This window comes from Coloeus monedula (assembly GCF_965178545.1).
Source record: "Coloeus monedula genome assembly, chromosome: 3".
NCBI classification, from domain to species: domain Eukaryota; kingdom Metazoa; phylum Chordata; class Aves; order Passeriformes; family Corvidae; genus Coloeus; species Coloeus monedula.
Genome location: NC_138783.1, coordinates 103,159,235 through 103,185,063, shown reverse-complemented (window position 1 = coordinate 103,185,063; position 25,829 = coordinate 103,159,235). Strand labels below are relative to the sequence as shown.

Below are 25,829 nucleotides of genomic sequence, written 5' to 3'. Positions count from 1 at the left end.
AAAGGTGGAATTATCAAAATTTAAATGTAAAACATAAAATTAAAACAAACAAACAAAACAAAACAAACAAAATCAAACCAGAAAGGAACAAAAAGTATCTGTGAGGAGTAACTTTCTAAAGGCCTAAAACCAAGTATTCTCTGACTATATCAAACACGTGTGCCTGGAGGGCTCAGAATGCAGCTGGTGAAAGAGGTTCTCCCCTCAGACCTACTCTTCACAAGAGAAGTACAGCTCAAATGTATGTGTACATGTTTGCACGTGCATTAGCAGGAGAGACTTAGCACTTGATTAAAAAAAGGAAAAAGCCAAAATCCCCAGCTATTAACTGCGACCAAACTTCCCTCTAGCAAAAGCTTGCAAATCTGACCAGTTTTCATAAGGAACTTAGGAAGACTGGCAAGATCCAAGGAAATAATAACAGATTTGACTTCTGTATCAGCATGCACTGGAAGAAAAGAGAGAAAGAGGTGTTTACACAGGAGCAGAGGCAGCACCTTTGAGGAGACAAGTCTCAGATATAAAGGAATACTCTGAAGTACAAGGAAAGCACTAAGACCAGACAGTATAGCTGGATTTCAAAATACCTGGCACGGCTCTAAAAATGGCTCAGGGCTAGGAACTCTGCTGCTCACCTTTTATACAATGGGTATCTTCAAACAAGTTAATAAACTTTTTAAAATTAAAAAATCAGTACTATCTTTAAAGAGTCATAGAGCACATCAGAGTATATTGTTGTAGAGCAGTTCCAAATGCCACCTAGAAAAAATAGACACAAAGGAAAACTGAACTCAAAACGATTTCCAAAACAAAACCCAATTTAGGGAAGTTGCCAAATGTTAGAGAATATGCCAAAAAAAGGCAAACAGAACACTTTTCAGTATTAGGAAACTAGGAGGGAGTGTACGTCAGGAACAAATGATCCCACATAGTATGACACAGTGTGGAGCACTTGATAAACTCACTAGGAAACATTTCTTAGCATAAGTCCCAGTACTTTTTTACAGTGCACCCAAGTGAACTATGATGGATAAGTTTTTAGAGAGAAAAGGCACGAGCAGAATTCAAAGCAGGCAGGTGCAGGTTCAGCCAGAGCTCCAGCTCTCCATCATCCAAGTGACCCTCACCTTAAGACACTCCAGGTCAGGTGAGCAGAGTGCAGCACCCACTCACCCCTTGCCCCGGGCTGCTCCCACCAGATACCACCAGGAACGTGCAAGTCACTGCCACGACCCCAGAACAGCCCCTTCCCAGGGCAGCTCACTCCAACAATACGCCTGAAATCAAATTTCACATCTTTTAATTCTCACTCTTGACTTTTCAAATAAATACAGTTTCAGCAGATTCAGTCAGAAGACATGTGTACGATGTGAAAGAAAAACTCAGAGTCCAATATATTAAGCATACTTATTTACTTAATCTATACAGAATTGAGTAGATAAAATTTCAGATTCACATTAGTGAAAAATCTCTACAAAATGTTTTTGAAAAGCAAAACAAAGACTGCCTGTTCATTTATCACTTTTCCTCATGAAAGCAGACATGGGTTGTAAAAATAAAGCAGTGTGTTTAGCACAAACTAGATTTCTGCATCACTTTTTTCACAGTTATTTCCATCTACAGTCCAAAGAGGTAGATTTTCTGCAACACCTGAGAATTGAACTGTAACATAACCAGGTGTAATGAAAGGAAGGACAAAACAATAGAGATACAGCCCTAACTTACGTGTGTATTTATACACGTATTTGGGTCTTGAATCACATACAATTTAGCTTCTTGCAGCTTAATCGTGGTGAAACTGTTGACCAGGCCCCAGTTTTGACAATCAGACACACTCATCTCAGGCTGCATCACTTTACATCCCGAGTTAAATGGTTTGTAGTAGTGGGAGAAAGGCAGTAATACAAGTTTACTTAAAAACCCTACTGGAGCCCGTTCGGCTGCAGCCTGGCAGTGCAATAGCCTGCAGTATGGCAGATCAGTGACAGTGCTGAGCTTATCCCTTACATCAATTTGTATTTTTTTTTAAAACAACACTTTTTAAGCAATGCATGAAACTCTGTTGACTGGTTCCAGGAAGCAAAGTATAGCTTGCCTTGGCCAGATAAGTTGCTATGATAAGGGTATGTTGATGGTAGAAAAGAGAGAAGATATCCCCGTTTTAAAAGCCTTTCAGCTGGGGCATTCTGCTTCATTTACATATTTAGCCAGTGACAAAGATACTTGTATTGCTGTTCTATACATCTGTCGTGTCTCTAAAAGCCCTTTATTTTATTCTTGCAGCAGGGTCCAAAAACTCTCTTGCCTCCATGTAGAACAAGTACTACCAAAAGAATTGTTCAGAATACAAATGTCCAAATAACAAATTGCAAAAATAGAAAGCTGCATGTCCTACCTTGCCAAGGGTATGATGCACCAGATACAAAGTTTCACACTTTTCCTCAGGAAAATTACATCATACTTAGTGTTAGCTGAAAACCAGTTCTCACACCACCTGTTTTTTCAAGCTTGATTCTATAAAGCAAGTAATTTGAACAGCAAATCTGAAATATTTCTTTCCAGTTATTTTTATGCTACAGGGTTTGCACGATCAACATTTCAAAGCTCTGAATCTAACCTGACTGCTCACTGCTACCTTCTTTTCATTCCTGCATTGTGCTTGGACCACAAACACCAAACCCACAAAAATTTAGGAGAAAGATGGCCAGCTTCCCATTTACTCCATTTTAGAAATGTCAGTTTTGCACAGTTCCTCTTAGTGGTATGAGCTAACACATGTGTTAGGCCTTACATAACCATTCTCTCTGAGACAGCTAAGTTATTTCAACATACATCACTACAGGAAAAGGACTGGGAGCTCAGTGCAGCCTGAACATTTAAGTAACTTAGCCACTGAACTGCCAAGGGCAATGGGGGTGGGAAGCTCGTTGAGATGTGCTTGATTCAGAAGTCCCCTCCCAAGTAAGTGCAAAAAACTTTAAGTACCAGAAAAGGCTACACATGTTCATATTTCTTATAATGACAGTAACCAAAACTAGAAAGTAAATGCACGGGAATTAAAGTTCGGGGTAGCTTGTAGTTAGATCACATTGCCTTGCTAAAAAATAAACGTTGGTCCTAGTTCCTTTCAAGAAAAGAAGTCATAATGTGGATATCAAATTTTCTAGGAAAATACAATATGGTTTAAGGTTAACAAGGGGGCTTTGCTTGTGGTATGTTAGCCTAAGAATGTGAAGTACCATCTTTAATAGATAACCTGACTGGGAAGGCACTCTGCCAACTGGTGCAGCTTTGAGGTTGAACATGCAGGAAATTCCATGTTGTACTTCAGGAAAAGTATCTGAATCTTCATGTTCAATTATAACCACTATAATCTTAACTAACACTTAAATACATTGCATACCTGGCTGTTAGAGGAAGTCTGTATGCCAGTCTTCCACACCTCCAGCAGGAAGTGTCTTATTTGCCAGCTCTTCAGGTAATCCAGAGGTTTGCTCAGACATGAATGGATTTCTCTAGTCAGGATAATCATGTGGTGGACACACTGCAGCTAAGAAGGAAGCACGTGACCAACACCTGTGCAACAAGCTCCACAGCTCCAAATCCCACTCGGTAGCATCACTGTACATTTTCCAACACATATTTAACATGTTCACAGGTAGGGCAAATAGTCCAAACTAACCTTTACAACACAACCCTGAGACATCTGCAAAAAGCTGTACACCCTGTTTCACCAGCTGCAAATTAATGTATTTCAAAGCTGTTTTTTCATACCACGAAGTACATAAAACCCTTTAAACATATCTTTTACTATATTCTGGACCTTTACTTTTCCATTCATATATATGAAAACATATATAGGAGGAAAGCTGACTTTTTTACTGGCCATTAGACATCCTTATGTAGATAAATTTACTGGAAAAATTGATAATCTTTAGTATAGTGAGTGGCAAATCAATGAACAAAACCAGAGTGCTGTTCTTTAAAACGAAAGAGTGACTTGCTGTCACCATTTTCCCCAAACGATATTAGATCTGTACACAGTCTTCCATGACAGTGATTTGTGTAGTGGGGAGGAAACGCACATGCATCCTTTTATGGAAAAATATTTTCTTTTAAAAAATGAGGCAGATGTGCAACACAGTTGTGGAAAATTTATAGTTTAAGCTATTTAAAGCTGCTATGCAGCTTCCTGTACCACATAAGTCCAGTAGTTCTAAGAAAATACAGATATGGTAGAAAAAGTAAGAAAATTTTCACCACAAAACCAAATAGTTACCACCAACAGAGAAAGTTTTACACAAAATATATCTCTCAATACAGTGTTTACACTTCATTTTAGTCTACAGATTCAGTGCCAGGAACAGGACTTGTTGAGACAGTCTTTTCGGAGCTATTGGCCGCACATGATTCCGCATCGGGTTGGATTCCTGGTTCCGTGTCAATGGGAGTTCCCAGCTCCTCATGGGAATTGAGTGTGCAGGACTGTAACACCTGCACAGCCAGATCCACATCTGCTTCTCTAAGAGAAACCTGTTCCTTGAGCACTTCCACCTTCTCATTCAGCTCATTCCTTTCTGTCTGAAGGGCCCTGCATAGCTTCTCCAAACGCTCCAGTTTTATTTGAAAGCCTTTGTATTCTTTATCTCTTACTGTTTTCTGAAGGACAAAGGAAATAAAAATTCTGTGATACAACCATTTTCCCCCCTAAATTAATGAAAAGAATCACCACTATTTAATCTTGAATATTAAGTCTTAAATAATCCAGTAGGCCAAATTCCAGCTGAACTAGAGCCAATTCCTCAGAATATTTCACCTAACCGTGAGCTGGAGTGGAAATGGATGCCTTTAAAAACAAGCAATGAGAACTACATAACCACTTAATGCTAACTGTAAGTAAGGGCTGGGCATCAACCAGGACCCTAACTATGAAATCCCATAACGCTGTCAATCAACTACAACCCAAATAATGGCAACTATAGGGAGGAGAAGGGCACGGAAGTAAGAAATCCCCAATCCATCAGCAGAATCCAAGCCAGAATGTACCATACTCGTGGCTCTCCTAATTAGCTCCTTATAACAAGGGAGGGAAAGGTAAACAGCAGTACAGCAGAACCTACTCAAATCAAGCACAGTTTGCCAAGGCCAGACCTCACATACCTGAACCAGGCCTTGGACAGCGCAGGCACAGCTGCACTGGGCAGCTCCTTCCAGACTACAAGTAAGTAATGGCATTTCATGACCTCAAAAGCAGCAGCAATGCAAGAAAGCAATTGATCCCTCACACAGGGGTTACTTCCTTCATGTCAATCTCATGCATTTCAAACAGATTTCTATCACAGCACTGGTAGAACTTTACTCAGCATATTGAAATACAGCCAATTCCTTCAGCTAGTATGATTTCATACACATTATCCCACCAATTACACAGTAAGCAAAGACGAGGTTCAATTTTTCTTGTGCCATCAGCTTAGATTTACATAACAGCCTTCCATTTCCCATGCCTAAAATGCCTGACAATACCTTACATAATAAGAAATATAACTCAGACAACCCAAGAAGAGGCTACAGTGTATTATTTCCAGTTCTCTAAAACTGAAAAAATGTATGAAGTTCTCTAGGACTCAGACTCTAGCTGAGCCATACTGCTGCTTAAAACATGATTACCTCTTCAGCCATTTGCAGAAGAGCCTTGTTGTTGTTTTCCCATTTTGTACGCCACACAATGGTTTCCTTTTCCAGTTTCTTAATCTTCTTTGTCATCTACAAAAGATAAATAAAAGATTTAATTCTGTTGCTTGTGTTGCAACACAACATGAGTATATTACATGAGTAATTTGACTTCTTAGCATTACTTTCCTAGTCCAGTTTGAACAAGTTATTTTGGAGACGTGCTTCTGAACAAAATCAACCCCAAAAATATATATTCTGCATTCAAAGAAAACAAGATTGAGTCTTAAAAGAAACAGACTATCAACTTTCAAGTACAAGTTATAAAAAGCTCCAGGAAAAGTTTTAAAACATAAGCACAGCCAAAGAGAATGAGAAGCAATATTTGGTAAAATACTGAAATTACAATTTACGTATTATTTAAGTGTGTCAAAAAACAGAAAAAAAATGACATAATTCTCTTCCATAATTCTTATACCCTATCTTCTGATCCAAATGAAATTGTGAAATTGTAAGAATACTCCTTCTATTTTCAGAAGGCAAATGCTTATAAAATCTAAAATGCAACCCACTAACAGCATGCATTTCTGTATTACTTTTTATGAAACTAGGTAATACTATAAATACCTTCTCCATTTCTTGTCTGAAAGTTGTAAAAAGCTCATTACTTTTTGCCATGGTGGTCTGGAATTCTTCAAACTTATCCATGTAAAGAGAAAGCTATTGGAAAAAAGGCAGGAACATTAATCTGAACAGTGTATACAAATACAAAAATATGTAGGTACAAGACAAAATGAAATTAGAAATAGTAAAACATGAACTTCCTAGGTTTTTTTTAAACTATAGTACAATTTCCATTTGAGGAACATGCAGACCTAGTTTGAAAATGTGCTGTTCAAATTATATGTGAACTAGAGGTCTGTGTTTCTAGAACAGCAGTGTATTCTGAAGTAAAGAGAGCATTATGTTTAACTAAACGTTAGAAGACATCACAGTTCATCACTACCTCATTTTTACTTCCCCACTGGGGAAAAAAAAAAAAATCTGTGGACATACACATATACAGGAAATTCAGCACTTGGTTAGTGAAATTAAAACTAGGAATTACCTACCTTTCCACCTTAACCAGCCAAAGCTAATAACCAAGGCTGGGACAAAATAAACAGGATTGATTTCAGAAATCAAAATACACATTCACAACCAATGTAATCTACCCAGTGAGCAAAAATCATGGAAAGTGAATATTGAAAAGAAATTAACGTAACAGTGAAAAGCACTACACTTTGAAAAGTGAAGAGCATTAACATTCAATGACAGAAAATCTTCTTGCCCTGCACTGCAAGATAAATCACCAAGAAAGAATTGCAAAATATGTTTAATAACATCGTTTTTAAAAATAATTCTTAATCAGTGTGGGATTTGATGTTCTAAGAATACATTACCATTTGGCAGTAACTTCTTACTCCCAGTGAAGAACAGGAGGTTTTCTCAATTCTTACACTGGGGGTTGCAGGACAATACAATTCAGAGCATAGAAATATTGTGTTTTGCTCTATTAGTAAAGGGAATTTTTTAACAGGAATCAGCCTAGTTTGTCAGCAGTACATCATGGCTCTTTGCCATTATTGTCACTGAACCTTCTAAGTTCATCATATTCTATAAAAAAAAATCTGTTGTCCCCAAGAAACCACTAACTATACCCATTGTAACTATTAGAAACAACAGAAAAGGCAGTGAGATTTTAAATAAAGGATAATCAACTTGGAAAAAAAATCATAAAAGACTAAGCATGGCAAAAAAAATATTTGGAAGTATCTGGATATTCCTGTGTTCAAGTCCAATAGAGATGTGTATGATTACATCTAACTACACACATGCTTTAAACCTAACTCCTGGAAAGCCTCAGAAAGAACTGGGTCCAGTAAGTGTGAAAAAAGGACATGGAACAGCTTTCAAAGACACTGGCATGGTTTAAGCCCAGCTGGCAACTAAGCACCACACAGCTGCTCACTCATCCCCACTCCCCACCCCAGTGGGATGGGGAGGAGAATCAAAACTGTAGGTTGAGGTAAGAACAGTTTAATAATTGAAACAAAGTATAACACAATAATAATAGATGATGATGATAATTATTACAAAAAAGAAAAAACAAGTAATGCACAACACAGTTGCTCACCACCCTATTGCCCAATAATGCCAGACCCCATTCCCAAGCCCACATCAACTCCCTTTCTGGGTAGCTCCCCCAGTTTATATTATATTATATACTGGGCGTGATGTTTTCTGGTCAAGAATATCCCTTTGGCCTTTTGGACAGGGTCATCTGTCCCAGCTATGCTCCCAGTTTTTTGGGTTTTCTTGTGTCCCTCCTCGGTAGCAGAGCATAAGACATAAAAGAGCCCTTGACTTAAGGTAATCACAATTTAGCAACAGCCAAAACATCCGTGTGCTGTCAAATGCTATTCTTATGATGAATCCAAAACACAGCTACAGAAGAGAAATTTACTCTATTCCAGCTGAAACCAGGACAGAGACTTCATACAAAACCTCAAATGAAGCAGTGACACACAGTGAACACACACAGTGAACAGAATGGCTACTGCTTCCCACTGCTCTGGTGTTGGCTGGAGCTACCATTTCCCTGTGCCTCGTGCTGAGCTCACGTGTGGTCAATGACTGCAGGTGATCCAGAACCAAAGCACAAAAACTGAAGACCATCTCTCCTCTCTCAGAGGGGATTTTGCTGTAGCATTTACATTACAACAAGAAAATAATTTGAAGACAGCAGGGTCTGTGGACAGAGATAGTCAGGTTACTAAGTCTGAATAACTACAGGGATAAATGTGACATTGCTTGCTCCCAATCCTCCACAACAGGTGGTGATGGAAACAGATTCTAAAACCTGCCTGAGTAAAAATCCCCACACAACTCTGTACAGTCACAAGAGAACAATATTTTCAGAGAAGTCATGCTTTCCTAAGCTTTACTTCTTAAGCTTTCCTACATTCTAGTCTTTGTAGTATTAACACTATTAATTTAAAAGAGCACTAAACTCCAGAAATTCAATGTTTAGCACCTTCCAGGAACAGTACACTCCAGATGTATTAAACAGCAAGTACAAAACATTGATTCTTTACAATTTATATTTCATGCTTTGCTACTGAAAAGTTACCTATTGGAAATTAAATTTAAGACTTAATTTAAAAAATACAAAGTACTCTTCACAAGAATCTGATGAATATTAAGTTTTTTCAGATGTTGCATTATGTTCACTACAGTCACAAATCTCTTGGTATTTTCTTTTTGGAACTGTTACTGAAGATCTCTCCATTAAAAAAAGATACCTGCTGCTTCAGCTGAGCTTCCTGTTGCTTCATTTGTTCACATTTGTGTCTGGACTCTGTAGCTTCTTTTAGCAGCTAAAAAATAATGCAAAAAGCCACATAATGAACAAAAGTACTCCCAAAAATGGCTTAACTTGATCTATGATTAAAAATGAACAAACATTAACATCACCTAAGGGCTATTCAACCATGTTTTCTCACACAGGCTTTTTTTATTACTACGCTGTATTTTCACATACACAGTTTAAAGCATGTGATGGCATGCAGAGATTTTTATTGAGACATTTTTCTAACTGGTAACATGAGTCAGCGTTTCTATTTCTCTAGAAAGTTTGAGCTGCTAAATTATGAATAGTTAATTAACAAACTGTATGTAATTTATAACTGGCTTGTAACCGCTCGAATTTATTTTCCACTTTCATTTCTCCAGTCAAAATATTATCTTTGCAGATTAGCTCAAAACAATTTTACTTCAACTTGACACCATTTTGTAGGTTCATATTTGAAGAGATTTTCATCTGCTTATGACTCAGAAATTACATTCAAAAAAAAAATAAAAGAATCCAACACTGCATGGTCATTTTAAGATCATCCAGAAAAAACAAGGTTTTTTGTCTAGAAGTTACAGATTCATTGGAAGAAAACTTCTGAGAAGACTGCAAGTACATTGCTGATTATCAACATGGAAATAAAACATCACACACAATTTGGGGGGCAAACAGAGTAGAAAAAACAGGTGCTTTATTCTGTATTTGTTATTTCTTATAGCATAAAAACAGAGGTTACAACTCTTGATCACAGAAAGTACTTTTGGTGTTTCACAGCATGTTCCCCTGTCTAAGAGAAATTTAATTGATATTCAGCATATTTCCTGAGAAAATGCAAACAGGTAACATTACTTGCCTGTTAGCATAGACATCAATATTAAAGGCATCATATACAAAACTTAAATCTCAGTCTCCTTGTTGAAATCTATCTGAACTTTTAAAAGACAATCCTCTCAATTTGCTGTATTTGCTTTAAATCAGGCAAAGTCTGGTTTGGTGGGTTTTATTTCTTTTAACATATATAGAGTTCACTTACAAACTCCCGTTCTCGCTGATGTTTTTCCTCTGCTTCTTTAATAAGTTGGGTAGTTTGCTGAAGTTTGGCATCCACAAGTTGCTGCTGCAGTTCCTTATGTTTGAACACTTGATCAATATGCTAAAGGAAAAAAGAAAATCATAGTAGTCAAACAGATAGTCTGCTGGTCAATGAAGGCAAGTGTAGTGTTTGGAGAGATGCACATTGTTTAAAAGTTTCATGCAAAAGAGAAAGTGGTAAAAGACTGATTTACATGCTTTTTCCCCCCTTTATCTCCATATGCTGTAATTACCCTTTTTTGTCTTTCATGGAAGGAAGATGCCTGTTTCACTAAGTTGGTACAATACTGTCAGTCACTTCACATCAGACATTGCAAAAATCCTGTGGCAAGTAGTCTACATCCTTGCTTCTGAAGTTGGTTTATCTACTTCTAATCCTTACTGTGTTACTTCTGAAAGCTCTAGTCTTCATAATTAAAAAAGCTCAAAATGAGCAAAGTTTGCAACAACAGTTTATTTAGCTGATGAAATCCCACAGATCATTGCATTTTGCAGTAATACTTCTATCCATAATGTAACACAAGGCAGCTTCCTATCTTTTCTCTTCCCCATATAGTCTCATGGTAGATACAAATATTCCATGATTGCACAAGGTATGGAATTAGCCTACAGAGAGCTTTCCAACTAACTGATTCAGATTAAAAACAAAACAAAGAAACAACCTCCCAGAAACAGTTGAGAAATTATACTCCAAACCTCCTGTGCCAGCTAAGCAGCAGCCAACTAATGTTAGTTGTAGAACTCCATGCAGCTCAGTTCTTTCTTGGACAAGGAGAACTGGCTGTTTGCCATCATGCTAGCTTACAGCAGCTAGCTCACATCCTGGTGCCAATTAGAGACAGCTCAGTTAGCCCTAGAGTAGAGACACTTCTATGACACCAGGCCAAATATGTTCTTACAGCATGATATCTTACTTCAGTTCTGTGCCAACAAGAGCAGCTATGTACACAAAGGAGCTTCCCACAAAGACCCCAACCTTAATGAAGTAGAAGAAATAAGACAGAATAAGTCTTATATCCCCTCCCATTATAATGTGAAATTATAACTCTGAAGAACTTCAACTATTAATACATATTTATGTTGGAAGTAACCTTTGGAGGCCATTTAATCCACTCAAACTAGGGTCAACTTCAAAGCCTTGATCAGGTTACTCACACCTTGCCCAGCTGCGTTCTGAATACCTCTAATGGCCAAGGTTCCACAATCTCTGGACAACTTAATTCTATTTGATTACTTCTATTGTGAAAGACCTTCTCCAATGCTTCCTGAACTTAGATATTCAAAACCAGTCAGAAAAGGCAGTGAGCCAAACAGCTCCTAAATTTTCCTCAGTAGTGAAGTAAAAAGAATAATTTAAAAAATTACAAATACAAAATGGCTGTGAAACATGAGGGGGTTTTGCTCCCCTTTCAATAATTATCTGATCCTTACAGTCGAGGAACTAATAAAATCCCATTACAAGAGTACTGTAAGCACCTCTTCTCTCAATGCATACTGTTCAATGAGTTTCTTCAGTTTTTCCCCCAGTTCAATATTTTCCTGACGGAGCTTGGCATTATGTATATCATGCTGTTCCAGTTGGGCCTGAATTTCGTTCAGTGTGATCTGGAAGTGTGCAGTTGCTTCTTTCCGTCTTTCTTCTTCTTCACGCGCTTGTTGCATGTTTTCTTCCTTTTATGAATAAATATTCATTAAATATTTAAATATAAAATATTAGAAGTGTTCAGGTCAAACCATGCACTTTTTGAGTCAGAAACAATGGCAGTAATTCATTTCTGTACAGTTTCCATTTCTAGAGTGCTAGAACTAATATAAACCACGACCATAATAGGCCAATGCTACCCATGTGAAATTGCAAAACTTTTAGAAACTTTTGTCTTTACCACTACCAACATTACTCAAAGTCTGGTATTAAGGTGCTACATAAATACCTTTGCAAATGTCAGCATTATCCAGACGCAAAAACCAGCATTGCTACTATAATGCAATTTCATACAGCAATCACAGATTCTTGGCTCTCTTCCATTTCACTCCCATCAATTATATTCTGACAGAATTAAGCTTTTTGGTTACCCTGCTATTTCATGCTGCTATTATTTCACTTGTGCTATGTTTTCCAGCAGTCATCAGCACTGCTCCCAGAAACAAATATGACAAGATCAAATACTGCAAGTAATATGAACTCGTTTCAGGGTGAAAGGGAGAAGATCAGCAAGTTAACTATCCCTGTACTCTTTACATTAAAATCAGCTATGCTTACATTACATGCCACTCATCTCCTACATATACAGGTAATGGGCAAAGTGACAAGGAAAAAGGCAGCAGTCCCGATTTTAAGCAGTGATGGGTAAGATTTCAGTCACCAGCAGCACTGTAATTTATGTAAGTAAACTAACCTTCAAAGTTTTGTTATGACGCTGAAGTTCCCGACAGAGAGATTCCAGTTTGCTACGTGCCAAAATGGCCTTGCTATGCTCACTCTGCAAGTGGACTTTCTCCTTCACAACTTGTGCTTGCTTCTTCTGCAGTATCTTCATTTGCTTTTGAACATTCCGGCTCTCCTCCAACTATAGTTAGAGAGTAAATTTGTTAAATAAACATAGGTGAGACCATCTTTATGCATCTAGATGAGCACACTGAAGAAACTTTTGAGCATTTTGGATGAAAACAAGGAAGTAAAATTTTATTAAGGCCCCAAGTTATCTTAAAGAGAAACTACCATCATCCTACAGACAATTCTAAATGTGTAAGGACAGAGGATGAAAATACACAAATTCCAACTTAACATTTGCCTTTGAGGAACAGGCAGCATGGACCTGTCGTTGACCACAAGCTATCAGCCTGCTTTCATCTCCGGGGTAAGAGTAGCCCTCTGAAAGGAAAATGTGGCAGATACAATTAAAAGCCAGCTGAGACTGGCTTTTCAACAAGTCACAACTTTTCCCACTCTTATCTTGAAAGCACATGCAACTGCTTATCCAACAGGTCTTGTTTTTGCTATCAAGAAGAAAAACCACAGAGCTCCTTGTCAGCAGGAGCTCCTACGAAGGGAAGCAGTAATTGATACAAGTTCGTAAAATGCTAAGGTATTTCAGAAAAGAACAGACAAAACCAGCAGCCCTGACAAATCAGGTCAGTTACTATTAAAACTACATAGTCCAGACTTGGATGACTTAAAGAGATCTGCAGTCTCAACCATTTGACGCAATTTTTTTGTTCTATTTCCTTTAGGCTGTCTACATGAGAGATGACACAGTTAAACTGCATACATACTTAGAAATCTATTCTGTGAATATCCAGTGAACAGAAGTTTCTTGCATTAGTATCTCACAGAGTATGTTCCATTATACATGATTTTTGGGCTCCCTGAGAAACCGTATTATTTAGAGTCTGTTTCTTTGCAAAGAAGGCAACAATGTTAAGTGTTACACTGTTTCTCATTAGATAGTGCCTCAGCCATGGGACACCACAGGAGAAGAGGGCTGGCAATGAGGAACATAACCGTGACAGAAAAATAATACAGTGCTGGTTTTCTGAAAGAGCTCAAAATAATGCTGAAGCACAGAAGAAAGAATAAAGTTAAGGATTCCACAACAACAGTAAATTAAATGTGTCTTTAATCTAGTTTAGGGAAAAGGAATATTAGGGGAGTATTTTCACATCCAAACATAAAAAGCCCTTTTCTTGCATGGCCAGAAAACACCACTTCAAGTGGCTGTGCTGTCTGCACACCTATGAAACGTCAGGCCTGTAAAAGTGTGCCAGTGTGAGACATATCATCAAGGACGCAAACCTTCCTGCATCACAGGCTGATCTCCTGATAGATTCCAAATTACGGAAAAAAAAAATTGTGGAAGATCTTTTGCCAGGAGAGAGGCATTCCTACCTTCATTGTACAGTCCTTTTCATGAGACACCACTGAAAAACCTGACAGTGAGCTTTAAAGATGATGAATCTTTAAAAAAAGAAAAAAAGCATTGTAGATGCACTGTCATAAACAGTTCAAACCTCTGCTGGCATTAAAGCCGACACGTATGCCAGTGGTTCTCCACCACTAGCATGAAGAAAAGAATGCACCTTAAAAGGAACACAATCAGATCCAACCTAAACATTCTAAGTGGAACAGGAGCATCTCTCAAACTCATTTAGCTGAAACAGAGCTATTCTTACAGCCAGACAAGCTCCCACCCAGCTCCTCAGCCATTCTGAGCATCACGGGGAAAGCAAGTGGTTTTCCAGGATGGTGACTGTGAATGCTTTCTCCGCCTGTGGTCTATTGATCCTCTCCTGCGAGGGCAAAAAACGAGAACACATCTCTTCTGACTGCCAAGCTTCTTGAAGGAAATGACAATTTATTTGGTCTAGCTGTTTCCTAATCGTTTTGAGATCTTTCCTTCAATAATAAAACTTGAAGTGAAAATAGGGCTGACTCTTTTCTTTCTGCAGAATCAAGAGATTCATGCTGGCCTAGCTCCTCATGCAGGTCCTCATGACCACTGTGAGGTGACATGGGAGCAGTTTGCTTAAATAGAAAAGGCATCGCATGCACGAGCAATTGCCCATAAACAACTAACTTACGGCATTTTTTTCCTCTCACAATATCAAAGCTCATTTTTTAGGTGGGTTCTCCATCCTTGAGTTACAACACAGAACTATTATTGTTTCTCATTTAAATGAAAGTGACTTCTTAGAGAAGCTACTAATTTTAAAGGAAATGCACTCACGTGAACCAAGAGCTTGTGAGAGAGAGCAAGGAAAACAAAGCAAAAATGTAACACCTCCATGGAGGACTTGATCTCCTCAACAAAACTAATCTAAGTCTGTTCTTAAGTAATCAATATTGCCTCTGTGAGTAAAAAGACTACCTCCTAGATCATCCTCAAAGTTTTGGAGATAGTATAAATCTCAAAGGAAAAAAAATTATTTCAGAAGAGTTATGCCATGTTGTGCAGCCATTATGTCATTTTCAGAAATATTTGCATATAATACTCTTGACAGCTTGAGAAAACTTCTGCTTTTGTAATCTCTTTAGTTCACATTCATTTTATAGCTACGAATATGGTGGGAAAACATATACACACAGGACTTCCAGTCTTTCCATTCCTGTCTGTCCCTGTCTACAGACAAACGAGTCAAGTGTTGCTACCTCCAAGAACATTCTGGAAATTAAGCTTATGAACCCTCTCCTCTAACTCCCCAACTTTGTGACCAATTTAGAGAATAAATTATCATTTAGCATACTTGAGGCGGGAACTTTATGAACTGCTTCTTTTTGGTTTGTTACTGAAGAAATGCAACCCATTCTTTCCGTTCCTTTACATGATCAGAAAGCACAAAACAAAATTAAACCTAGATCTTTCCAACATCCCACATTCCCCAAAAATCACTAAAGAGTTAAATATAACTGAACATTCCACCCCCCAAATCTCTGTATGATAGTATGTTCTTTCTCTTTATCCTACAATGATAAAACACTAGCACAGAAGCATTATCAACAACTAGGAAAATAATTACTCCCAAAAGAACACAACTTTTCTGTTAATCCTAGTATTATGCTTCAACACCAAGTTATCAAAACCTATTTTTTCTTTGGATTTGGGCAGTCATGTGGAAGTGAAATGACTACATGAAAGTTTGGCTGAAGCAATACTCAGTCAGCCTGAGGGTCTTTTTTATAAACACTGTAAAATACTCAAAATCATTAACTGTCCTGCATTAGTTGTTCTTCCATTCCATAGTTAATATTAACACATTAATAACTTCTGCTATCTTTACAAATTACTTACCAGATCAGCATACTTCTTGCACAAAGCTGCCAGCTTTTCTTCTGGAGTAGAAAGTGTGTTCAAGGCTTGCATTAATAATAACACTTCTTTTCCTATGAAATGGATGAAAGAGAATGATACTGAGGAAGAAAAACCACATACCAGAAAAGCAGCCTGTCTTTAGAAGTAAAATATAGATCCATGAGAAATTAGTGTGATTTAAGTTGTTCCCTAGTTTGACAGCTGCATAATCCTAACTGATGACAAATGGGAAGTCATCACAGCAAGAATAAATTTGTCTTGCCCTACGTGCCACTCAACAACTAGGATAGCAAAAATTACTTTAATATAAAACCACAAAAATATTTTTGTTTTATAATTGCACAGATAAAAAGAAAAATCTGAAAAAAAATGACATCTAGAAGGTTAAGTTTCACTAATAAAGGATATTGGCACGTATGTTCTTAATAAGCATTTAGAATTTAATTATCAGCTGTGCTTTGGCAGCATTGAACACTGCATCCCCAGATTTAAATCAGAAAGTTAAAAAAGTTGATTAGCAATTACCATGTTATTATTATTAACATTCCTGTAAAAATAGCACTGCCAGCTGAAGGAGTCTTACATATGCATTAAGAACTGTCTTTCCCAAGTAAAAGTGCACAGAGAGTTTCTCAAAATAGCCTGTTACGGGTGACAAGTTTTTGGCTACAGAGTAAATTTGAGACAAAGAGCAAATCCATAGCTATTTTACAAAAATATTAAAGCCATTTAAAAATCAAAATGCCAAAGAGAACACACCCAAAGTCTTCTCTTTGTGCTTTTCACTCTCAGGATCTTGTTGGCCATCAGGAGGATCAGTACGGGCCTCTTCTCTCCCAGGAGTCTCCTCACGGGACTCTTGGGAGCAGCACGTGGACCCTGGGTGCTTTCTATTCTTTGTGATATATTCTGCTTCTTCCAATGTGCCTGTGTTTTCCAGGCTGTAACAGTTGGACTGTGGATACTGCAACACTGTATCAGACAACTCAGTGCACTTGCTCTTCACCAGCTGATCCTGGTTATTCATCCCCATCTCCTGAGATCCAGCTTCTTCTTCCATGGCACCACCAACCACCTTCAGAAGGGAAAGCAGGAAGTGGATGTAAACAGTCAAGCAAATGTGTTTAAAATGACAACTTCCACCCTTCTTTTGCATGGACAAATAAGGGTAAAATGCAAAAAAGAAACTCTGATAAGTTTAGGGAACTCTACATAAATACATTGTTTCAAGGGCATAGGGCAGAAGCTTGAGCTACTTCAATCTCGATGCCTAATACAACTGTATTAACTGGAGAAATTAACTGTATAAACTTAACTGGAGAAAGCTGGTTGTTATAACAAGAATGATAAACGGGACCAGAAGGACATCTGCTTTTAAAAAATTCACATCAATGAAATTATCAAAAAAAGAGAGTATTAAATGGCTTCAGGCTTGGACTCCTACTAGCTATGATTTTTAACAATACATTCTTTCTGCTCAATTAAACAGATCTTTCTCAAAAGATTTCCTAAAATGCTAAATGCTTAATCACTTAACCAAAAAGTTAAATATCACCAGTTGTTTTATAACACTGCTGTGATATGGTCATATTTTAGAGCAGAATTCTCTATGTAACACTATAGTTTATTAAGCATCTCCAGACTTCTCTCTCTCCACCACCTGAACAACATTCTCAATTTCTAGAAACATTTCAGGCTGATGAGAATTGCAAGAGTGTTTGGCTGGGCAAGTTTTTGTTTTGTTTATTTGGTTACACTGCAGAGGCTGGGACTCAGGACAATACTTGAAGGTGGCTGGATGTTTTTCTGCAGTCCATTTGCAATCCCACTATACAATGTGCACAGATAGTTAAAAGCATGATAAGCAGAACTGAACTCATTGCCAAAGTAAAGGGATCATTCTTCTTGATTTATTTTTAGTGAACTGAAGGTAAATGTTCTTAAAATCACAAGGAATTGTACAAACAGAGCTTGTTTGTACACAGTTATGCTATTTAAGCACAAATTAATTTCAGATTACCTTACATTTTTGTATTAAAAAATGTGCTAATTCTTAAAGCCAGGAGTTTGCACTGGATTTTATGTTCTGCATAGGACTGTTTTCCTCTTCAAAAGGAATTAGCCAACATCAAAGGAATGCAGCCAGTAAGATGTATTTCAACTTCAAATTTGTTGAGCATGCTTGAAAAAGTTTTTTAAAAATCATTAAACAATTTTTTTTTCAATACTCATGCATAACAGCTTTGTTGTTCTCTATTTCTCTATTCTTAAAGTAAGCCCCTTTCTTTAGACCTTATCTCAAGGTAGATTCATTCTTGAGTAGATGGAATTCACACAGTGTCTTTCTCAAAAGACAAGAAGCTTTTTAACTGCAAATAATCTGTATAGACACTAGAAACAACTTCTGACTTACCAAGGAAGACTCACATTGCACAGCTCTTTACAAGTGTGGAAATGATGCACGTGTTTTATGGACAAATATAAATGCACTGCAGTTTTATTCTCCAACCATGTCAGACAGCATACTGATAAATGCCTACAAAGGTCAAGCAGTAATTGAACTGCTGGAACTAATAACCAATTACAACATTTTACACCTCTAAAAAGTCATCTGTAAAATGCGTATTTCTTTCCCCTTGGCTTGTCTTGAACTGTGGGTCTTCCAGGAAAGGCCTACCCTCCTAGGGTAAGCCAAATAAACACAAAAGAAGAAGAAATGTGAAAACAACACCGCTCACTTCACCTCTCTGTATGTACCAATTGCTGAAACCATGGCACAGATGTTGTCTAAAACCCATGATTCATACAGAAGCTGAAGCCACTGTGTCACATTAAGTTGACAAGACAAGAAAGATCAGTGTGTTCTACCACAACATGATACCAAGAGTACCTGCAGTACCAACAGAACAGCTGAAACAAGCAGATTTTCCTTTGCACAGAACACAAACTTCTGATTCAGATACTTGTACCCAAGAAGTCTGGCAAAACAAAAGGAAAGTCTGCTTTAAACTCAAAGTTTCGGGTTTGGCACAGCATTTCCAGACTTTCTGATATCCATAAAGAGACTTTGGAGTTTCTTATTGAAAGGAGAGCACAAAACTGCCAGCAGCTCCAACAAGAGCTGAGGAGGTCTGAGTGGCTGCAGTCACACATTGAACAGCAGCAGTGCCCAAGCAGCTCTTACTATCATTTCATTCTCCTTTTTCATACCCGTCTTCCCTGGGATAGCAATAACATTCATGCAACTTGTTCTAACACAGCTTACAGCCAGATCAGTTCCTCAGCCCAGTTCACTGCACAGCAATAGGCAATCCTGCCAACAGAAGTGTAAAGCAGGATGATTGGAAAGGAGCCAAAGCACGAGAGCCTCTAAAAAATAAAAGTCAATCTAATCACAGTCAGAGCACAAGGAACTAAACACACAATACCTTATCCTCGGCACAGGTATGCAGTTAACACTGGCTACTGAAGGACTGGAACGTCAACCAGACCACGTTTGTGAGCAGCACTGCTTCAAACCTAGTCAACTGAAAGATGTTCACTGGTTTTTATCTGAGAAAATTCTGTTGTTTCCAGTGAAAAAAAGAACATCTATTAGCAGGGGCATACATGTGACCAGTAAGTCATGAAACGCCCATCTCTTTTTTAGCAAACCATCATAGTAACCTAAACGTCAATTCAGAGCTGGCAATTCACATGCATATTCCAAAGCATCTGGAAGTTTCACAAAGTGAACACCACCACCTCATTAATTCAGCAGAGCTTTTTGTTGAAGTCAAATTAGGTGTCAGTTCAATTTTTTACTGACAATAATAATTTCTAAACTCTGAGTAGTCTCTTTTCTTTGTCAAAAAAGCCACAAGGACTTTTAGAATTTCAGACTCATTCTCCGAAGTCTAACAGCAAAGGCAGAAACAACCTATCAGAATACTGAACTGAAGAAAAAGGTTTGCGTACAAGTGTCCTGTGTATCTCCAACACATTTGAAAATTAAAAAGATGGTGAAAATATACAGAACGTGTCAACCTTCTTTTGGTTTTCCAGTGAACATGGAACAAATCCAAGCTTACTGACAAGCAAGTATGCTCCCTGCAAAACCAAAGCTCAGTGTAGCAGTAGACAGGTTTTGTAAAAATATCCAGTTTTCTTATCTTAAATACAATTACAAATTGTTGACCACAGGCTATAATACTGTGTTCAAAAAAGTGGTTCTACCAGCAGCTAGAACAAAATGACAGCATACACGAAAAAACCCCAAAAAACCATAATAAAAACCCTTCTTAGTTAAAACTTCATCTGACAAGTTGTAGCCTGTAAGTTCTAGCAAATCTGACATATTAAAATTCTAACTTATTTAACCTAAATTAGAAAGTTTTTTAACTTCAAAACCCAGAAGTCTGCTATTGCCTGACAGGGGCCACAGACACAAATATCTAGATGATTTCCTGATTATGACTAACAAAGAATTTTCTACATTAGCTGTAACTTTAGATATTAAAAAACATTACCCAGAAGTCTAAAGAGCCTTCTTATACTCAATGCTATTCTTAAAACACTTTAACTACAGGTAGTTTCAGATTTGGTCTGTATCAAGCTTCAAGCTGGGAGTATAGCAATAATAAGCAACACAATTGAGAATGTTAAGTACTAACCCATATTAAACACTGAAGTTGCTCCCTCGTTACTGAGGCAATGGTGAGAACAACCCTAACTCTTACCTCTTATCTTTTCAAATGTGTGCTCATCAGACTAGTGAACTTCTCAGTTTAACATTCCAGCCAGAACAGAGCACTTCCCACAGCACATTGTATAATAGTGCTGACTCAGTACTGACTGAATAAAACCAAAACAAAACTACCCCAGCAAAGACCTTCTACTGAAATCGCCGCTACCTTTTCTAGTTGCTACCATGCTCTCTCAGCTTCCAGCCATCTTCAACTACAGGTGGCTCATGATCTGACAACCCAGAGTCAGACTATTATATGCCTAGAAAGACTTACAGAGCAGCAAAAAGAGTACATTGCACAGGTAATGTGCAACTTCGTAAGACCACAAATTTATCAAAATTCTAAGATATTTGCTACCTACCTAACTGTGAAACCAGCTATTACAAGATGCTGATATTTCTTAATAAGCACATCATCTTCAAGCTATTTAAGAGTTACAGGACAAACCACTTGAGGATGACTGTAGCAAAATTACTGGCAACATTGCTCCTGCTCACCCCGAAGTTTTCACTACTTCTCTGTACCTTCAGCTTATACCTTGATCAAAAAAGATTAACATCAAGAAAACTCTACCTTACTTCATACCTAAAAGATCAGCATACAAGGCAGATATCCCTATTTGTGAAAATAGCTATGATCATAAGAGCCTAAGCCAGCTCTCCTTCAAGCAGTATTGCTTCAGGAACATGTGCTGCACATAAGGATAAAACAGACACTTGTCCTACAGAACTTGTCCTACCACCACACCAAAACGTGTCACAAACCCACTTTTTTTTTTTTGTTCTACTACCTATACAGGTCTATAGCACACAATGCTATATATACCGTGCTTATTATCAGTACCGTGTTTACCTGTATTCCATACTCCTGTGCATACCCATACTCAATCTTTCCCTACATCACCTGAAAACAGTTCTCTGTACCTTTTAATAAAAGAAACCATAATTAGCAGCTGCACCAGAATACATTTTCTCCTGTATGTTAGCTAATTATCCTAAAAAACATAAGCACTAGCATTAATCTATGAAAACAACTCCTACATACCCCACAGCAGCAGTTGGACTGTGCTGTGAAAATACTCTTCCACTCCTAGCCTTTGGAATTGCTAATAACTTTCAAGAAATATCCTGCAAGCTTTGATATGTACACAAACCAGATTTTCACAACTGTAAAAAACAACCTAACTATGTAAGTGAATATATAACCAATTCCTCAACATCAGTTGAGGACTGTTCAGCTGACTACATTTTCAAACTTACTGCACATGCAGCTGGTCACTAAAGCCTTATACCCCTTATCCTGACCCATTGCAGTAAAAAAAAATATTGTGGCAAAAACCTTAAGTTTTTATCACAAATATTTATGGTTCATAACAAATACTAGGCTTCCTGCATACCAGCAATTTACTTTTTCCAGCTAACACAGAAAAGTTTATTTTGAAAACATGTATGTAATATATTTTTCCTCAGTGCCAATACTCAAGATCAATTTTTCAACAAACAGCTATGATAAATAAAGTCATTATTTTTGGTAATAATTTTATTTACAATTTCTGTGTGAAAACCACCATTTTAGGATGACATAAAATTTGGGTTTGAATTTTATAGCAGGTGCACCTTCATCCACTGGTCTAGACACAATTATTCAGATGCTTGTGACCACAAGACTAGCTTATTAAGGTTATTTCTCCATGCAATATTTCTCTATACTGTGCTCGTTGACCTGAATGATCATGCAGTCTAATTATACCTTTCTCAAAACCTAATGGCCTCTGAGGTGGCTTCCCCACTGAACAAGGATCTTAGCTGTGAGATCTGAAAGTCATTTCAAACAAACATTTCACCATGTTGTCATTATATTAAAAACTATGTTCTATGCACTCATTTGTCTACTTTCAAAACATGGGACTGAAGCACCTGCAATATTGCTCATCACTAGTTTCAAAGCACTGCAAGGTTAGAAGTCCCAACAAAGAAGAAGGACTATTAAGAAATAGTCCTAAATTTGTATTTTATCTTCATAAAAGTCAAGACAGACTCTTTGCTACTAGAATTGCACCATTAAGATTCCTCTTATAAGTCAAGACCTCGTCTTCAATATTGGTTCAGAAACATTCTCACGTGACCTCTGCTTATGGTCCTTACTTTTTACTGTTACACTTAACCACACTGGGCTTTTTTGCTCTTTCAGTGGCCTCCTGACCCAGATGATATGCCTGATTTTAAGAAAAGCTTTTAAATTTACCTCAAACACAACCACAAAGGGAAAAAAACCCCCATCTCTTCCCTCATTTCGCTTAAGACATTAAAACAGTGTTGGTGCATCTCTCACACCCCCACCCCAGGCCACACCATGATCTCAAGGCCTACTTGTTAGGCCTTGGCCTTGACAAACAGCACCCTGGAATAAACTCATCTGGAGCTTATCAAAAACACTGTCTGCTCCCAGGAACTAGTGATGTCTAACAAGAACATGGCTTTGAAAAAACATCCTTGAAAATTTATTTTTCTTAAATGAATAACAACCCAAGTGGAACAATATTTTTGTTACTGAACTTTCAGAGAAAATTACCAACCCAAACTGCTGCCAGGATGAAAAATTATTATGACTAAAGCCCTCTGTTGCAACCCTATAAACAGTGGTCTTAAGTGAGATCCTTTGAGCTCTCCTGGACTGCAGCAGGCTGTGGCCAGCATTTCCCTCTCGGGGGGGGGGGCATCCCTCAGACCCAGCCAACTCCCAAGTTTGCTATTCTTGGAGGACCACTGCCAAACGCTGGTGATGGAGCCTGGGCTGATACCACTCCTCAAGGCTCAACTCTGTGCCCCTTGAGAAGACTGACAGGCATCCAACGTGAGTACTCCCCTGGATCTGAGGGGAATTTTTCACAGATACGCACCTGGTACTACTCTTCAAGTCTGAGTCTGTCCGAGTGTGATTATACTATAGCAAATGTACTGTGAATGCTGCTCTCTGAGATTCTTAAGTGCTTTACATTTTTAAGTAAGGCCTGTAAGTGACTTACTGTTGTACTGATAGTAAATTCTGCAGAAACTTTTGTCAAATTCGTTAACTTGAGGCATCGATTAAGTGCTGTTAAGCTTAAGTGCTTCTAAAACCTTTGTGCTTAAACCATCAGTCAAGCCTGGGGCTAAGTTTGGCAGGGGGGGATTCACTCTAAGCCTTGTGACTCAATAGGAGGGTCCCCCTTATTTCTTTTTATCCTTACCCTTTCCTGTCCTTACCCTTTTCCCATCCCCAACCTCCACACGGATCATTTTGGTTGATTTTAGTTTTAAACTGACTGATTTTATTGCGTTTTTTTCTCTGCATGCTTTAACCACACAGTAAGTAGCAGAGTGAACCCTGCCAAGGAACTCTGTCGTGCTTTTGCTTTTATATTAAATCTGGTTTTGCTGGTGATTCTTTGAGCAACCTAAAAAATTAACGACAAACACCTCCTGTAATTCTAGCAAAAAATTCACTGCAGGAACCCGAAGCTTACATGGAAGCTTTCAGCGCATTTACACACAGGACAAAGTGCTGCACATCTAACAAGACTTTTTTTAATGTAAGCATCTGAGACAGGTGCTAATTAAGAAAACATTTAATATAGCATGAATCACTTCCACCAATGGGGTTTCACTTCCTCTTTACTATAAACTTAATAGTTTTGTAGTCAACCACAGTATGATTCTGGAAAAAGCAGGGTAGACAAGTTCTGAATTTCCAACGCAAACAGGTCACAAGGAACCTAAAAATAGTATCAAGGCAGGGGAAGGGAAATCTGCAAGAGAGTGCTGAACAATTTTTAATTCACAAAAAAAAGTTCAAACTAAAATTTGCTTAACATTGCCTCCCACATTTCATTTCTTTAAAATAACTGAATCCCTTTTGGCTGTATTTGAAATAATATGGAACGCAGGTTTGTTTTTTTTTAACATCATCATCTGCTTTCATAATAGACACTGAAGTTACTTACAAGTTACTTCTTAGTAAAGAAACACATCTTAGAAAAAACACATTGCAGAAGATTGTGCTTTTCAGTGAAGAAAACTAGCTCCGTAGCTTCCTAGATCTCTCTAACAGCCAACATAACCTTCCACCACCACCAAGTCACTATTTCTGAGATGTTGCCCTCTGTACCATGGAAAAAAGTTAACACTAAAAAGCCATTTGAATTTATGTAAGGACACAGGATGAGATACTTTAGCAGCACATGAGATTAGCAAGGCAATTTTGTCACATAAAACACCGAGCTGGTGATATTACACACAGCAGCTGAATTACAGCATATTTTAAGTCTTTGCCGTTGGGTGACCAAGCACAGGTATTTTAAGCTTTTCCTACACGGATCTGCAAACCGAAATTACTGTAAAATCACCGGGGACAGCCCTGCTTTCAGTGTGGTTTCGGTAGAAAATGGAAAAAGAAAAAAAAAAGGCCTTTTGTCTTTTTTACTAATTCGGAGAATAAGAAAACGCTCCCGCCACCCGCGCGGGCAGAGCCCCCGTCCGCTCCCGCCTCGCACCTCGGCCGTGTCGAGAGGGTACGGGGGGGCCGCCGGCGAGACCCCGGGAGGCGGCAAACCTCCCCCCCGGGAGGCGGCAAACCTCCCCCCGCCCTGCGGCTCCCGCCCCCCGCACACCGGGCCCGCCACGTGCTGCCGCCCCCGGCGGCCCGCGCTCGGCAGGGACCGCCCCGCGACCCTCGGACAGCGCGGAGGAGCCGCTCCCGACCCCTCGGGGCTACCACGGCTCACCGGGGGCCACGCCGGGACCTTCCCGACACATGCCCGCGGGTGCCTCGGAGGGTCCGGCCTCGGTGGCAGCCCGAGATTCAGGCTCCCGGGAGCGGCGGAGGCGGCGCGGGCACTGTCCGCCCCTGCCCCGTGCGCCCGGGCCGGGCGGCCGCGTGGGGACGGGGCAGGCGGGGAACGCGGCGTCGCGAGCCGGCGGGGCGGGGAAGGTGGAGCTCCCTCCCGCCGGGCCTGACCGCGCCGCCGCCTCACCTCGGGGTTGCCGCTCGGGGCCGCCGCTGCCTCGTCCCCGCCGCCGCTGAGGCTCGGGCTCCGCCGGGTCGGTCCCGCCGCGCCGCCGCCCCCGCGCGTCGCCATGATGTGACGGCAGCATCCAAACA

General features: G+C 39.0%; 1 protein-coding gene across 1 annotated transcript; it reads right to left on the bottom strand.

The window, feature by feature from the left end:
* Positions 1-1,397: 1,397 nt before the first annotated feature.
* TXLNG (taxilin gamma) lies at positions 1,398-25,829 on the bottom strand. The gene is made up of 10 exons (XM_082278150.1): positions 25,702-25,829; positions 16,723-17,038; positions 15,943-16,034; positions 12,553-12,723; positions 11,633-11,827; positions 10,098-10,217; positions 9,015-9,089; positions 6,298-6,390; positions 5,668-5,763; positions 1,398-4,659 (listed from the first exon to the last, which is right to left on the bottom strand). Exons 1-10 carry the CDS (start codon positions 25,804-25,806, stop codon positions 4,339-4,341), a joined length of 1,584 nt encoding a protein of 527 aa, XP_082134276.1. The 5' UTR covers positions 25,807-25,829; the 3' UTR covers positions 1,398-4,338.